This window comes from Drosophila subobscura, chromosome O (assembly GCF_008121235.1).
Source record: "Drosophila subobscura isolate 14011-0131.10 chromosome O, UCBerk_Dsub_1.0, whole genome shotgun sequence".
Taxonomy (NCBI): domain Eukaryota; kingdom Metazoa; phylum Arthropoda; class Insecta; order Diptera; family Drosophilidae; genus Drosophila; species Drosophila subobscura.
The window spans coordinates 13,718,237-13,734,660 of record NC_048533.1 but is presented as its reverse complement, the minus strand read 5'-3'; the positions used below and the strand labels follow the sequence as shown (position 1 = coordinate 13,734,660).

The following is a 16,424-nucleotide window of genomic DNA, read 5'->3' as shown; positions in this document are numbered from 1 at the left end:
AGACACACACAAACTGAACTAACGTAGACCAGAGAGAGAGGGAGAGGGAGAGAGAGAGTACACGTGAGTGTCGAGCTGAAGTGTGGTGAAAAAAGTAGACAAAGGACACCTGACTTTCCTCCACACCCACTCCACCTCTGATGATAGAAATGATTAAATATAAAACAAAAGCTTGTTAGTGATACTAATTTTAAATGAATGAAAGAAAACAAAAAACCACATAAACTACAAAAATATTTGTAAAACAAAACCATGTTTGATAATACTTAGCGAATCTTGAAATGTTTACATTGTTATCGAAACTCTACATAAATTTCCGTTGTTACGAAACCGAATTCGATTTCATCTGTAAATAGAGTTGCATATATTTCCTCACACACACATCAAGTACGGATAGGCTGCTTTAGCTATTTATAGGACAACTCGCCAGACGAAATACCAATTAAGCTGCATACACCCCAAGACAGTGCGTTTCAGACATGTAGGAGAATTTTGCATTTAGCAAAAATTATGTGCAAAAATTGGCTAATTTTTTTAGGAAAAAGTGCGTACATTCAAGTAGAATTTAGTGATTGAAATTGATGACTGAAACTGCATGAAATAACACATAGAATACATCAAAGTTATGCGAATAAAGATAGTTTTTAACGACAATTTTTGCTTTCATATTTTCCATATTTTAAACTATTAATTTTAGCTCTAAACTTCAGCTCGATTGCAACAAATATTTTAAGGGAAAGTCCTCAACTGTTTCCACAACTAAATACCATGTCGGTTTCCGCATTCTTCTTGCTCTGAAACGCACTGTACCTACATAAGTATACCAAATTAACACAAAGCCATGCATACATAGGAGACCACACACACACAATCATGCACACACTCTCGCCTGAGGAGACTCTTTTGCAGCATAAAAGTAAACAAGTTCCAAGCAAATCTAACAAAAAACAGAAAAACATAAAAACTACACACAAACACACACATTTAGGTATGGAAACACGCACATCAATGCAGAAAGCATAATATCTGAAACAATTTACCAATTAGCATTACATATTTATGAACAACAAAAACCACAACTGTCTGAGCAAAAGCAAACTAACTAAAGCAAATGACTAAGCAAGAGAACACAGAGAAAAACTAAATAAAACAATGAAAATGAAAACGAGAACGAAAGATGAAAAACGAAATGCAACGCGAAATAAAAATGCAAATTCGACAAACCAATAAGCGACATTAGATACGAGAGTATGTAAATTGAAGAAACGTTAAATAAACGAACAGAAAATACAACAAAAGCATTTAAGCATACATATATACGGATCCATTTGTGTGTGCAATTTCATTTATTTCCAGCTGGGAGAATCTCATTCGGATGCTGGTTGGGTCGGGGCTGACTCTACGCTGTACTCCGGTTCGCTCCATCAATTGGTAAGCCGGATGTGGAAGCGCAGAGTGCACCGAGTGCATTGTCGTCTCTATGGGGGTCATCAACTATGTGTATTCTAACTAAATTACTGGAAAATACGCGTACTGTATGATGCGTAGTAATTGAATGGGAGTCGCAAAGGGTGAGTCCGAGTCAGCGGCGAGGAATGGAATGGAATCGAGGGGCTGTCAGTGACTGTGAATACTGTTCCCTGTATATTGTATTTCACAATGCTATGAAACGTCACATGATCACTCATCTCTCTAGAGAATTGAACGATGACAACGTTATGTTAAGCATCTATGAACCGAAAAGTCGATGTACATCCTAAACTATTTCATAAAATTTGAAAAAAAAATTGCGAATTCCTTTAACATTTAAAACGTTTCAAAACAAGCAGTTCCCAAACTTCAAAAGTACAGCAGTCTTATCGAAAGTTCATCCAATACCAGGGATAACAATTCAGTAGTTGTACAACATTTTGGAAATATTTCTTGAAGCACTTTTTTATCCACACAAACTTCTGGCTGAGTTGACCAGCGTTTTTCTGATGCTCATAATTCAAGCCATTTTTTACGGTGGTTAAGCAATTATTATTATACTATTTATTTTCATATTTTAAGCATAACTTTTTATTCGCATGTGTATTTCATGTTTCCATGCACAACGATTGATATTGATCTTTTTTATACATAATAAATTATATTAATATACTCATGAGTGTTTGCCATTTAAAATTGAACATTCTTTGGTGGAGCTTGTAAAGGAACCCGTGTTTTAAAGATAAACAAGTGTACGTGAGAAGAATGAAGAGTTAATGAACAAAAATCTATAAATACATATGTACATATGTACATACATATTTACATATTATATGCATATGCCCGCTGAATGAGAAACCCTTGACTTGTCTGGATGGAAAATCATAATTAAATGAAAACATGGACACCAATGAATTAAATTATATGTTTTAATTATCCCTTAACAGACAACAAAGAAGGATTGTCAGGTACAACATAAGCATATAGGAATAGTGTTTAATTGGATTTAAAAGAAGGAACTATAATTCATGAATTCATTTTATTATTAATTTAATTTAACATTTTTTTGTTTCTTTATTGGTTGGATTTTTCAAGTATCAACCGGCTTTAGTGATATGTGCAATTTCTTTGTAATTCATGTTTCAGGACCCAAAGGAAAAGCTTTCACTTAATTTCACATAAAACCGACCGCATGCCATCCTTTTCATAAAAAATCACAAGCCATTCCCCTGCACTCGCTGACACTCACTCTGCTGCTGCTCCGCACCAACAGTTGTTAAACGGTAATTAAAATTTGTGGCCACGCAGTCTGACCAAAGTACACTACGAAAGGGAGAAGGAAGAGAAGGGGAGCCTGGGAGCCGACTGCGCCGGAAGATTAATTGAATTACATTAGTCGGGGACTCTACACACAAAAATATGCACACTGAATGCGTAAAAACGCAGAAAAATTGTCGGAAAGAAAAGCAACGCAATGAGAACACAAATTAAAAAATGGAAAACGTGTGTAAATAGCGAACAGAATTTCTCTCCACCAACTCTGACTCTCTCTCTCTCTCTCTTTCTATCTCTTCCTATCTCTCCATCTCCCAGGCTTTATTGCGGCTTGTGCAAATTTGCACATAACCTAAAGAGCGTCGACAGGTAGGGTCCCGCTATCTCTTGCCATCTCGTTCTAACGCTCGTTTTGTATGCCGCGCAACAAGCATTTATGTAAATTGAAAATATGCCGGTGACGTGTCGAGAGGGGGAGCGGGGGGAAGCGACATCCCATCCAGGGGTGTGGGTTTTCGGGGGGACATTTAAATTCAATTGTCAGCAGCGTCTTCTGCTCTGCTCTGCTTTGGTAATCTGCGCTTAAGGTAATGTAAAAACGAAACTTTTTTCACCGACGGTTTAGCCTATTAAAAAGTACTGCACTTACGCATGGAATCCCTTGCGAACGGCCAGTTCTTCCGGCAGCAAAAGTATCGTGCAGCAGCAGCAGAAGTGCGGGTGCGGGTACCCACACATACACAAACGGGTGCATGGAGTGGACAGTGGGGAGACCACGCAATGAGAATTTATATTTACAGCTACAATTCCCGTTCAGTTCGCGTTCAACATTTGTGCAGTGCAGACGACAGACGACAGTCGACAGTCGAGTCACAGATTCATTCATCAATAAAGAGCAGCAGTAACACAGGAAGACAGGAAAAGAAAGGGCAGCCAGTGACAGAAAGAGAACGAGCCAAAGGAGAGCAGTCATAAGTGCATAAGGAGCGGCGGAAAGGAGAACAGAACTGCCAGAATGGAACGACTGTTGACCATGTTCGAGGAGGCGGATCCCTTCTCCACGTGGTGGCCCACGATAGCGGCCCTCGCGGTGGGCCTCGTGATTACAGTGCGGTGAGTGCGATGGGTCAACGGAAACTGTTTGCCCAGTCCCCCACCCCACAGACCACAGCCCCCGGCCCCAGCCCAATTCAGCACAAGCCCCCGCTGCCGGGGAATAAAAACTTTACCCTTGGACACACGTAAATAAATGTCGCAGCAGTCCCAGTAAAAACTCCCGCTACTCGCGGCAAACTTTTTAAGTGGATTCCATAAAGAGATAGCGGGCGAGAGCAGAGACACGGAAACGAAGAAGATGGAGATGGAGAACGCGAAGAAGGGTCGGATAATATGTAATATCTAAAGATTATTTTCATTTCTTTTTTGTTCCCCGTTGCGCGCGCAAAGCATCGCGGTTTTTGTGACCCCTCATACAGCTCTTGCCCTCTGCCCATTCTCCCCCACTGCAGGTGTTAGCGTAAGCCAAAGATGGATGGAGACGCGACTGCGGATGCGGGTCTGGTTGGCATGTGGCAAGTGGCAACTGCGGCTTTTCCGTACTCCTGCACTCTATGCCCATCCACAAAATATTTACAAAGTGGATTTGTGCAAGTTTGCCTCAAAGTAAATGAAATGCCAAATGAATTCCGAAATGAGAGACCAAAATGTGGTTGGGGTGGGGGCTCAGAGCTCGCAGCTAAGTGCCAAAATAAGTCTCAGCCAAATGAAGTGGAACGAAAGGACGCTATAACTATCTGAAAGTGAAAAAAACACCGAAGACTGAACAAATTTGACTAGCATCGATTGCAGGACAAAACGTCTTGGGGGGCGTTTTTGTGATAATATTTCCAGCAATAATTAGGGCTCTTCGGGTGTCCAGCAACTCATTATTTATGGCTAAATTTCCCTCAATAATTAGTTTAACATGAAACATATAGTGATGGTAATTAGCAGCAGAAGAAAAATAAACAGCACCAAAACTAATTATGCTCCTAAAACAGTCATGAATATAATCACGTATTAATTTTTCCGAAATTGTTTTACTCACGCTAAATAGTAATTAAATGTCATGAACATTTATAATTAGAACGTTTAAATTTTAATTAGTTGCACTATTTTATGCGCACATTTATTGTACATTATTCCATTTAATTGTCACACTGATGCAGAAGCTTCCATGTAGAAAATGGAAGGCTTAATTCGATGATTCAAGCAAATCCTTCAACGTTTTGTTTCAGCCAGATTTAGCCAAGTGACTGCCCCTGGAGGCAGTTAATCAAATCAATTAACATTTACACACAAGCCCCAGAAATTAGTTCTGCAAGAACGAATTGACCAAGTCAGTCCGCAGGCATTTATGGAAATGATTCTATTAACGCCTATCAATAACCCAAGACACACATCCTCGAGCACTGCAGTTGACAAGATTCCAGTCATTCATAAACCGAAAACCACACCCCACAGCCACTAACGCTCCTTTCTCGAACTCTGTCTGTTGCTTTGACCCGCATTGCAGGACCATAATGAGCGGCCAACGATGTCCCAACGACAATCAAATCAAGGAGCAAATTGTCGTCATCACTGGCGGGAACGGCGGCATCGGTTACGAGATAGCCATGGCCCTGGCCGGTCGCGGAGGTCGCATAATCCTCGCCTGCCGCAACATGAAGGCCGGCGAGCGTGCTGCTGCCGTCATCAAGCGGGAGCTCGGCTGTCGCACACCCTGCTACCCGGACGACGACACCAATCCGGCGGACCGCTACTTTGTGGAGGCGCGCTACTTGGACCTCAACTCGTTTCGCAGCGTCCACCACTTTGCTGGCCAGCTGATGGCCGAGTTCGACCGCGTCGATGTGCTGGTCAACAATGCCGGCCTGGTCTTCGCCAACACCCACCTGCCCACGCCGGACGGCTTTGAGCAGCACAGCCAGGTGAACTACCTGGCTCCGTTTCTGCTGACACAGCTGCTGCTGCCACACCTCCAGCGCTCGGAGCAGGGACGCATTGTGTTCGTCTCCGCCCATGCCCACCAGTCAGCCAAAATCGATTTCGACGATCCCCTCAATGTGGGCACATGGGCCGTCAAGTTCCATGCCCGCGATGCCTTCGCCCACTCAAAGCTGGCCGTTCTGCTGGCCACGCGCTGGCTGGCCAAGGAGCTCAAAGGTGAGTGGCGAGGGAGGACCAGCGGGGGAGTGGGCAGTGCACTGAGAGAAAACTTTGGGTGCGGTTGAAGGGAGAATTTTTTAATTAGCTTCAGAAAATGTCTAATATTTTGTTTTCAGCTGGTATTACCATTTTAAAGTTTCCAGTTTGCAATTTTAATTTTTTTTTTAATTATTTCCCACCACAATTTTGTCTCTGTGCGCTGCTGAAACTGTCGCAGCTTGCACTGTGCATTATTAATGATTTAATTTTGATAAGTCGCCGCGTTTGCCCTTTGACCACCATAAATCAATAATTCACAATGCAATTCACAAAACTTGTTAAAATATTCGTTGAAGGTTTTCTTCCTGCTGGTTTAATGTTGCCTTTTGTTTATTAAAAATATGACTTATGCAAGAGTCCAAGCAGTCGCTGGGTTCCTGCCCGTGCACTGCTGAAATTTGCCTAGTTTGCACTGTGAATTATTGATGCATTCATTTCGATAGAGCCGGCAACGCATTCATGATTGCTGAATCCCACTCGTTTTCCCCACAGGTACCTCGGTCACGGTCAACTGCTGCACGCCCGGCCTCGTGCGCGGCACACGGCACTTTCGCAAGTAAGTCATCCGAACACGATACCCCCAAAAGCATTCCAAGCCCGAACCAAACCCAACCAGAACCCAAAACCCAAATTAAAATTCAAACGAAACCAAAGCAAAGTGCAAAATGCAACTGCAACTGAAACTTTAACTACATTTTAAGCTCATTTCGCGGCCGCGCGAAAGTTTTGCACTTTCATTAAGCAAAAGCGAACTCTGTGCCGCTCCCAACCGCACGCCGCTTCCCTTCTCCTTTGGGTCTCCTTTGGGGTCGAGTGGGCGGCTCAGTTTGATGCAATCAAAAAGTTGCCAAGTCATTTGGGCGTGGCGCTTTTCGGGCCGCTTTTGGCAGCCGCATCAAGGTGAAATGTTGTAGCCGAAGGGCGAATTCATTTAAGATCCCAAATGAGTTGCCCAAATAGCCGCAGTCAGCCGCCGTCTAGCTGTCAAAATCTGTTGGATTTTATGGTGGGAATAAGAAAAGTGTAAAGGCATCGAAAAAAATGTGTAGAACTAAATGTGAAACAAGGGAAGTAGTAGAGGAAGAGGCACAGATACTACTTAATATTTTGGAGAGTTTTTTAGAATATCTAGAGAAATATTCTGCATCAAAATTACTATACAAATCGCTCGGTGGAATATTATAAATGATGTAAATATCTCAAACATTTATATGAAAATATGTAACATGTAACAAGCTTTAACATTAGATTTCAGTTTGAACTTCCAAAACTGCCGTAAAATTCGTAACAAAACCCAGTCCACAAAACACTGAAAAACAATTGGATTCAGTCTAAAAACCCACAGCTGTTGGCATTCAATTACACTTTTTAAATGTTTTTTTAGTTTCAAACTAAGTAAGCGCGAGCATAATGATATTTGTAAAGTATAAATCTATAGAATCTGTTTATTTTTAATGTATTTATATAATCTGCTGACGCTCATTGATGAAGCGCTTTTAATTGCTTACGCTTTGTGCTGATGAAAGTTAGGATCCATCTGACTGGCATAATAATGCATTCGTGTGCATAGCATTTGTCTAAGCACACAAAGAGAACAGTTCTACAATGGCTTAAAGATTCATTCCCGCAGAGAGGGAGAGAGGGAGATGGAGACCCTGGCCCATGGCCACTTCTGGCTGGCATCGATTTTCATTGCCATTCCCATTAGTGGCCAGCACTTAGCCGGAATGGAATACATTCCAAATGAGATATCTGCATTTTTGGTTCTAAATCCATTTTCAAGGCATACAAATTAGTTGTTGAATTTGGGGGGACATTTCGTTGCCCCTTTCCCTTTTTTTCGAGCTGGGTGTGTGGAGCTCTGGGGCTTATGCTGGTGCACAAAAAAAACCAAAGAGGGGGACATTTGCAAAATACACAGAAAAGGACGTGCAAACACGACAAACAGTTGCAAATTGCGGAAGGACCAAATGCCAGCAACATCAGGAGCAACGGAATCAGGAACATCAACAGCAAAGGCAACACCAAAGGCAGCAATCAGTAAGAGGAACCGGCGCGGCGTAGTGGCAGTGGCAGGAGTGGCAGCAAACGACAACATCTGCAATGAACTTACGCCCGGCCACGCCCTCATCTCATCATCAAATGCAGATGAGCTGCCATCGAGTGGCGCTCACACACTGAGCCAAAAAAAACAATCGGAAATTGGCAAAAATACGCTTGAAAACGAGAAGAAAATCGTTTTAAAAAATCTTACAAAAATAGTCTTAGGGGCAGACTGCTGCTAGTCAGAGTTTTCATGTATTTCCTTGAATATTCAGCACAAAAGAGAGCTAAATTCCAAACCTTTTTCCTCAGTGCACACAGTGAGCCCAGGGGAGGGTGTGACGCTGCTGTGCAACGAGAGTGAAATGCGGTAATTAAAATGACCAGAGAGAGAGAGAGAGAGACGCGGGTCAGGCCGCAATTGAAATGGCCACGGGTCAAGCTCAGGCTTAGGCTCATGTTTGGGTCACAGGAAAAGTTCAGCTTGTCCCCGGGTCTGGCCGCTTCTTTTGAGTTATGACCCAGGCACACCCTGGTGACAGTTGTCGCTTTTGTTGCCTTCGCCAGCATCAAGTTGTTTCAGCTCGAGACCAGCGGTGGCCAGGATAAATCTTCTAATGATGCTCCCGAAATTAATGCGAAATTTATTGATGCTCTCAACCAAACACAAAAGTTCTTCCCGTTTTCCTGCTTTTGGGTTGTTTTCTTTTTCTTGTCAGTTATAAATTAGAATTGTGTTGTCCCTGAATGACCCGCTCAGTGCCATGGAAAATAAACCTATTCAAAATGTCCAGCGTGGGTGATTTAGCCATGAATTTGGCTGATGATTGCTTACTGACTTGTGCATAGAAATATTTTTCCATCATTTATCTAAATATGAAAAGAATATCAAAATGAATGTTTGTTTGTACAAAATCTGAATTTATTTTTATGAGAATGTTAGGATTGATGATGAAAACAAAAAGTCACGAGCTTTAAGTATATTTTACAAGTGTGATAAAGTGCTAGGAGATAGACTCAGTCAAATGCAGTCACATAATTGCTTTAATTCTTAGAGATGAAGCTGAAAATTATATCCTTTATGTATTCTGCCGAGAGGCAAACGCTGATACTCTTTGATGTGTGTAAAATTTGAAAATTAATGAACTTTTCCAACTATTAACCTTAATGCGCTTAAGCAACTTTACAGCCCAACTGTTAGTTAGTCAATTAATGCAAGCTAAAGTTTATAATTATGGAGAGATCCCTCCTAATGTAGGAAAGCTCTCGGCAGTACTTAGACTGCCCAGAATAAGCCCTAACCACAGACCAATTTCCCGTAATTAGTTATGTTGAAGGTAATTGCTTGCAGTGCGATTTTGCTGATATACAATTAGCAACCACAATGGTATCTTTATGTGGCCAAAAGAGTGTAGTTACACATGTACAAATGTAGATTTGGAATGGCCCACTAACATTGCCTGGAGCGAGGAACAATAGTGGCTTGAGGGAAACACCAATCTAGCACAATGGAGCAGGTGCTCAAGTGGGGGGCAGACACAGACACACAGATGTTAACAGAGAGCCAGCACGTACGGCAAATTACACAATTGAATGGCAATAAACGATGTAAAATACACAAAGAGAGAAGGAGAGAGAAAGCAAGAAAGATTTGGATACAATTGGGATACCGAAAATTGGGCAAAAGTATTTGGGGCTGTCACAAGCCAGCAAAAGCATAATCCATCATAGACACAAATTGTAATGCCAGCATACATAACCTACATAAATACATAAGTATGTACATATGTAACGTATGTGTAGCCACCGGATGGCAGTGCCAGCTTCAGCTTCAGCTCCAGAAACATTGTTAACATGCGTCATTACAATTTGCAAAATGCCATAACAATACGAGCATTCCGTACAGCAGCAGCAGCAAAAAAGTGCCCTTAAAGTTGGCCACAGCAGGAAGAGAGGGGGAGGCGGAGACGAAACAAAGAAAGAAATCAAATGCCTGACCGAAGGTACAAATCATTTGGACATAAAACGCAGCACCTTGACAGGCAGAGGCAGGCAGAACAGGCGATAGGCAGGCAGAGGCATGCAGGTAGGCAGATAGAAAGGGCAAGCGATAGGCAGGCAGCGCAGCCCGGCGCAAGCTTCGCATGTGAGGGTGGATGGAGGCCTCGAGCGAAGCGAGTCAGCAATAGCTCCGCGCCGTGTCGCTGGCACGTGACCTAGGCGCAGCGCCAAGAATAACGGAATAGGGAAGAAGCACAAGAGATGAGCAGGCGGCGTGCGTGATTGGCTTCATTTATGTTCACGGTTAATCAAGCACGTCAGAGCAGAGCGGGTTTGGAAAGAGTTATTATTTGAGTTATTGAATAAAGCTAAAAAGGGGATATTTTTGCTATTTCAATGAGCGGAATTTGTCTCCACTTCGATCTGCTGTACTCCTTTATTCCCTTCTCTAGTACCGTCGATATTTCCCCAAGGTTTGTTCCCATATTTACAACCTCTTAAAATATTCACGTACCCTTCAGGTGCTCGTTTGTTTTTGTTGTGCAGGAAAGTAGGCCTGGCAAAAGAAACGAAAGCAAAAACGGAATGCTCACCTCTAGTGGCCGAAGAAGCGCCCCGACACGGACTTGGCCCCGGACTTGGCTGCGGGCAGTGGCAATAAAACAGCAAATGAACAGCGGAAGCAACTTCAAGTGGATGCCAGGGTGTGTGGGCCAAAAGGGAAAAGGACTCCTCAATGCACTTGTATTGTATGCAGCGTACATGCATTCGCTTCCTGTCCATCGGATGCCATTGGCCTCCCACTCCCATCCTTGCTGCTCTTTCGCTGCCTCTCTCGTTTTTCACGTTTTCTGTTACATGTTTTGCCTTTGCAAGTAGCATTTCTCCTTTGCTACAGACTTTGTAGCGCCAAATTGAACTTTTGTTGTGCTTTCCCCCCTCCCTGCATCATCAGAGCGATTCCCAGTACGTGTCTGCCCCTTCCTGCATATGTCAGAGATAACTGCGACTCTTGTTGGGGGTCGGGGCCTGGCAACTGTTGAACTGCTGAACTGCTAAGGCAGCTGTCAGTCACTTCTATGCAGTCCCTGCCAACACCCACTGATAGTTTTTGCAGTTGCCATGGATTGAAGAGCCTGATACCTGCTGGGCTTTTATAATGCCATTGAGATTGCGGCTCTGACGCTTATCAACAGGCTTCGCCTTTTATGATCCCTCCCCATCACCAGCAGCAGCAAAGGTCGCTCTGTGGGGAATCAAACCAGCTTTATGGAGCTCTTGCAATGGCCAAGTTTGAGTCGTTAATGTGGGGGATGCATGTCGGCATTTTATGGCACTCGTGAAAATTTGATGGCACCGAAAAGGTGCAGCTTGCTAATTGGTTAAAAATCAGCAACAGCAATTCCCCAAAACAATTTAAACCGTGTAAAACACTTTTATTCACACATTCGACTATGAACGTAGATCGATAAATATAATCCTTAAAAATATTTCATCCGTTTTTGGGTACTTTACGGGCAAGTTCACACCATTGAGCCGATATCCACTTTGGATTTCAGGCCAATAAAAACAATTAACGAAGCGAATACGCAATTAATTTTTGCCCTGAGGCAGTTTCAATTTCCGCTTGCGGTATTAAAGGAAAATACATCCCAAAAGCACCGTTTTCCTCTGGCTTTGCAAAGCCCTTTAGCTGCTGCGCTTTTGCCAACTGCCGACCAGCGCACAGAACCCATTTAGAGGCCAGAGAGAGAGAGAGAGAGAGAGAGAGAGATTTTCCCTGTTAAAGGCAGGTGCAGGTCGGTGCTTTAAAATGAACTTTGCCAGGCAACAGCGACAGCTTAGCTGAGTTTTCCACGAGGAATGGAGTGGCATATCAGGCTACGAGAGGCGACAAGCAACAGAGGAAATAAACACAGGGAATACAGAACATGTTTGGGTACATCCCCAACTTCTAGGGTACATCCCTTGCAGTGCACCTTAACATATTGTCGGGACATTAATCAACGGATCTATGCGCCAACGAGTATGCCCAAAGTCTAAACCCAAAGACCCAGCCCAGCCACAGCCATTTGTTTTTCTGCTTTTTGCCCACAAACCATCTGCAGCCCCTGCAGCTTTCTATGCACTTTAAAACTGCACCCAATGGTGGCGGCTGGGTGGTGTGTGGCCAGGCAGAGAGGGGAGAATGGAGGGGGAGAGGCAGCAGTGAGTGGTGGTTGGGGTGTGAAGGCAGATACTCGCATCTGTGAAAACGATGAATGGAATCAACACCAGCCTCGGCTCGACCCAAGGCAAGGAGAAGCCCACCCAGACCCAAGCGAAGGCACAGACACGGTGCCGGGCCCGACAGATAGTGCCACGCACACACATTTACATATACCCGCGTGTTTGTGTGTGTGTGTGTGTACTATGAATGGAAATGAAAAGCAGTTAATGCTCAAGTCACGGAAAAAGCGTAAATGGAAAAAGTTAAGCGCATTAATTATTTATTTATCGCTTTACGATGTTCAAGTGTCGGTGAACTTGCACCGTTGCCCGTTACATCGCTGGCCGCTAACAAGATGGCAACAAAAGGCAACAAAAAAGGAGTAACCAGAGGCAAAAACATTAACAGCGAGACAGCTCAGCAAATTGCGCACAAGTTCGTAATCCTTCGTGAAAGGGAACAGCATCAGAAACAGGAGCACGGCCGAGCGTAACAGTTGGCAGTGAGGAAAAACAGGGATTTGCGAGCCAGCCAAGCATTTTACACAACTCGTTGGACTCAGCCGCTGGAAATTGGCCCAGCTCGCAGTTGGCTAAGGCAGTGAGATCAACGGAAATGGAGAGCATTCTGCTCCTGCTCCTGCCACTGAACGTTAGCGCCGCACTTCAAATTGTCATTAAAACAATGCTTCAAATAAATTGCCCAAAGTCGGACATGACGTGCAATTGCTGCAGGGAATGAACTAAAGCTTTGCCTTTTAACAAATGTAGCTCAAAGAGAAGCCTTTAAGCAAGTGTTAAATGGTGGCAGAAAAGCAGCATTTTGCTTTGAATCTAACAAGATAAATGCCTTACCTTTGCCCTCCAACATATTGGCGGTTAGTCCGTTGGATAAATGATTCGATCGCCAAAATGTAACAGGAGCTCAGTCGCTTGGCTTCTGATTTTCGCGTGTTTATTTATTGTTTTTATGTGTACTTAAGACTTTTAGAATTTCGAATTTGATTAGTTTTGGGAGCTCTGAACCATTGACAGCAAAGGCACAGGTTAGCTGAGAGCGAATTTTGTGACCAGGCGAGGACTTGTGATAACTAATTGGTTCCATTAAAAATATGAACTGAAACTAATGAAGGCATGAGCACAAAGTTAAACATTAGTTCTACTATTTATCAAGTCAAAATTGTGCAAAAATTATATAAATTCTCTTAGAAAAACATAAACGCAAGCCAAGATCCCGCAGGGACTGCCCAGACACACAAGAAACTTGCGACTTTGTTGTGAATTATGTAGCCCCTGCTGAAATTTATGGGGGTAAACGAGTGTAAGGAAATTAGAGCGACACTTTGCCACCTTTGGCTGTTTTTCAACTTTTCCGATGAGCTGGCAGTTTTCGACATGTAATAAACAAGTTCTCCACCGCGCCGCTTGTCGTTGTCTATTTTTGTGGCACGTGTGTGGCTCTGGGGCCTTGTTTTCAAGAGCAAAAGAAGCAAACAAAAATGTAGCTATAATTGGGGTTACATGCTCGTAACTCTGGGATATTTATCTCCCCTCTTGAGTGCCCCTTTTGGTAATTACAATTGAAACTAAATTGTTCAACTTTTGATTTCTTTCTTGGCACAGTTCGCCTCTGATGTCGTCTATTTGTGTGCGAGTGGTCACCTTTCCGTGGATGTGGATATTCATGAAGAACCCGTACGAGGGCGCCCAGTGTGCCATTCGACTGGCCACGGATCCCCAGCTGAAGGAAGTCAGCGGCGAGTACTTCAAGTGAGTTGCCATGGCCACTGCCGTTGGTCCAGTTGTTGCCCGTTGCCCGTTGCCGGTTGCCGCATTAGTGGCACTTTGTTAGCCATTTTTTGTTACATCTTCTCCACTCTTTTCTTTTTGTTTCAGTGACTGCGAAGTTGCGGCAAGCTCGGAGCCTGGGCAGGACAAGGAGCTGGCCAAGAAGTTGTACATGCAAACGATAAAAACACTCGAGAGCGTTACCAAACTAACAGTCGACAGGGAGACGTACGCGGTGGAGCAAGAGTCGGAGCCAGTGCTGAGGCTGGAGACGGCACCGGAAACGGAAACGAACCAGTCGGAGGAGAGCGAGTTGGAGTTGGGGATGGAGGAGCAGCAGCCGTTGGAGTGATTTATGCCTGGCACGCGGCCCGTCGTCTTCGGAGACTGCCACTGCAACGTCTATTTGCATTTGGTTTAACAATTGCCGCATTAGGCAGCAGCCCCAGCCAGACTCTGGCCACTTAGCAGAGACTTTTTTATGGGTCTGCAATTGCAGCTGCAACTGCCACCGAAGCCAAGCCGAAAGCCAAAGCCAAAGCCAATGCCTTCTCGAAACTGGCTCCACGACTCTACGTGGTTCTACTTTTCCTACAAATAAAATGTAACTTTAATGTGCGAGCAGCCCTGAAACTTGCTGACTTTGTGCTTTGTTCCACTTTTGGGATGTTCTTTCACCCGGGGAGCGGACTGAGGGAGAGGCCTGTGGGGGAATAACGAATCCAACAGGCAAAATATGTTGCCTCTGGTGTGCTGTCTTTGATTTATTTCCAATTTCAAATGCTTTCGCTTGAGTGGAAGAAGCCAAAGCCAAAGCCCCTCCTGAATGGGCAGTCGCAAGCAATTTGCTTGAATGTAAGAACTGAATTTTAAGCAGGATTTTCGAGAGAAGAAGAGTGTTTTTATCAATAAAATTCAATGGCAGAGGGTGCATTTTGTGTTAGCCTGAACAAGCCGATTTGCTGTAAATAATTACAAGCTTAAGCAGATTTATAATAGTTTGCAAAATATTTTGTGATTTAATAAGAGATTCCATGAGCTTGTTCCGGCGGATAGCTGCTTCGATTTTGTTGCTGAAATTTATGTTAGCCATAGATCTTTGAAGCAGTTAAACAATTTCTTAATCAGCATTTAAGCCTAAGCCTTCCAATGCATTCTAAACCTTATTTTAATTGCCGAATTCCTGTGGCATCTGCAAATGTAAATTCTGTAGGCAAATCCATTCCAGTTAATTGAGAAATTTCTCTGCCTCGTGCCAGCCGGCAAACGCTTGCCAACAAACTGTTGATTACCATCCCAACAAGAAGGGTTTAAGCCACACATGGAGAGCACACCCCACCTAGATACAGATCTCCCACATGCACAAACGATGCAAGGCCAATTATTTGCAATTCAGTTAAAACCGATTTCTATAAGAATGAGTGTACAATGTGAGGCTTAGGCCAGGACCAGTACCAGGAACGGCACATGGCAAAGTCAACCAGTTGGGACGAGGACATAACCAGGACACATGCAACTGTCTGTACGCAGCGCCGCTTTGTATGCTATGGAAAATCTCTTTATTATATTACGTGCCACGCTTTTGTTGTCAGTTGGCAGCAGCAAAGACCCACCCTGTGGGTGGCATCCGGCACCCAGCCACCCCTGCAGCCAGCAGCAAGTGTAAGCGCCATGTGTTGCTAGAACAATTTTATGCTTCCCTTTTGGAAGTTGCTTCGTAGGGACTGCCCCAGTTCTTTTTCTTTTTCCTTTTCCCATTTGCTCTTCCCTGTTTCCTTTTACTGCCTCCAGTCCTCTGGCTGGCGCAATGAAAAGCTCCTAGAGTGGAAAAGCGATTACGTTCTTGCCATTTCCCCAGCTGCCAAAAGCTTTGCATTTCCGGTTACCTTTCCGCCGTGACGTGTTAGTGTAATATGCATTTTACGCGCTTCAATTTTCGCGCTGCATGGAACGGGCCGATAGCAGCGCTCCCCCAAGGATGATGAGCGTCAGATGGAGTCGCGCTGGGCGGTCAATTCAGCAAAACTTTTTTGCAGTGTAGAGGAAGCTTTCTTTGGAGAATATTGGAGCGAAGCAACAGTCGCAAAGCTCAAGCGCTTCACTCTCTTCGAGTGGATGTGGACGCTGCTCTTAAACCAGTTTCTCTTTGATGATTTTTGATTAAGGCAAATATTTCGAATACGTAAAATAGGGACACAAAAATGATATATGTATTTTTGGTAAAAATTAATTTTTTTTGCAAATTATTTAAATTTAAATATAAATATTAAAAATATTGTTAATAAATTCTTGAAAATGATTATAATAATAATAAAAATTATAATTATTATGTCAAAAATTCGTATTTATTTATACACCAATATTTCCATTGAAGTAATCCCACAAAAATATCT

At 43.4% G+C, this 16,424-nt stretch overlaps 1 protein-coding gene across 1 annotated transcript; it reads left to right on the top strand.

Annotated features, from left to right (window-relative positions):
- Positions 1–3,575: 3,575 nt before the first annotated feature.
- LOC117896407 (retinol dehydrogenase 13) lies at positions 3,576–14,573 on the top strand. Its single transcript, XM_034804723.1, has 5 exons — positions 3,576–3,858; positions 5,300–5,949; positions 6,484–6,547; positions 13,867–14,013; positions 14,140–14,573. The coding sequence occupies exons 1-5, from the start codon at positions 3,761–3,763 to the stop codon at positions 14,381–14,383; spliced, it is 1,203 nt and encodes a 400-aa protein (XP_034660614.1). The 5' UTR covers positions 3,576–3,760; the 3' UTR covers positions 14,384–14,573.
- Positions 14,574–16,424: the final 1,851 nt, after the last annotated feature.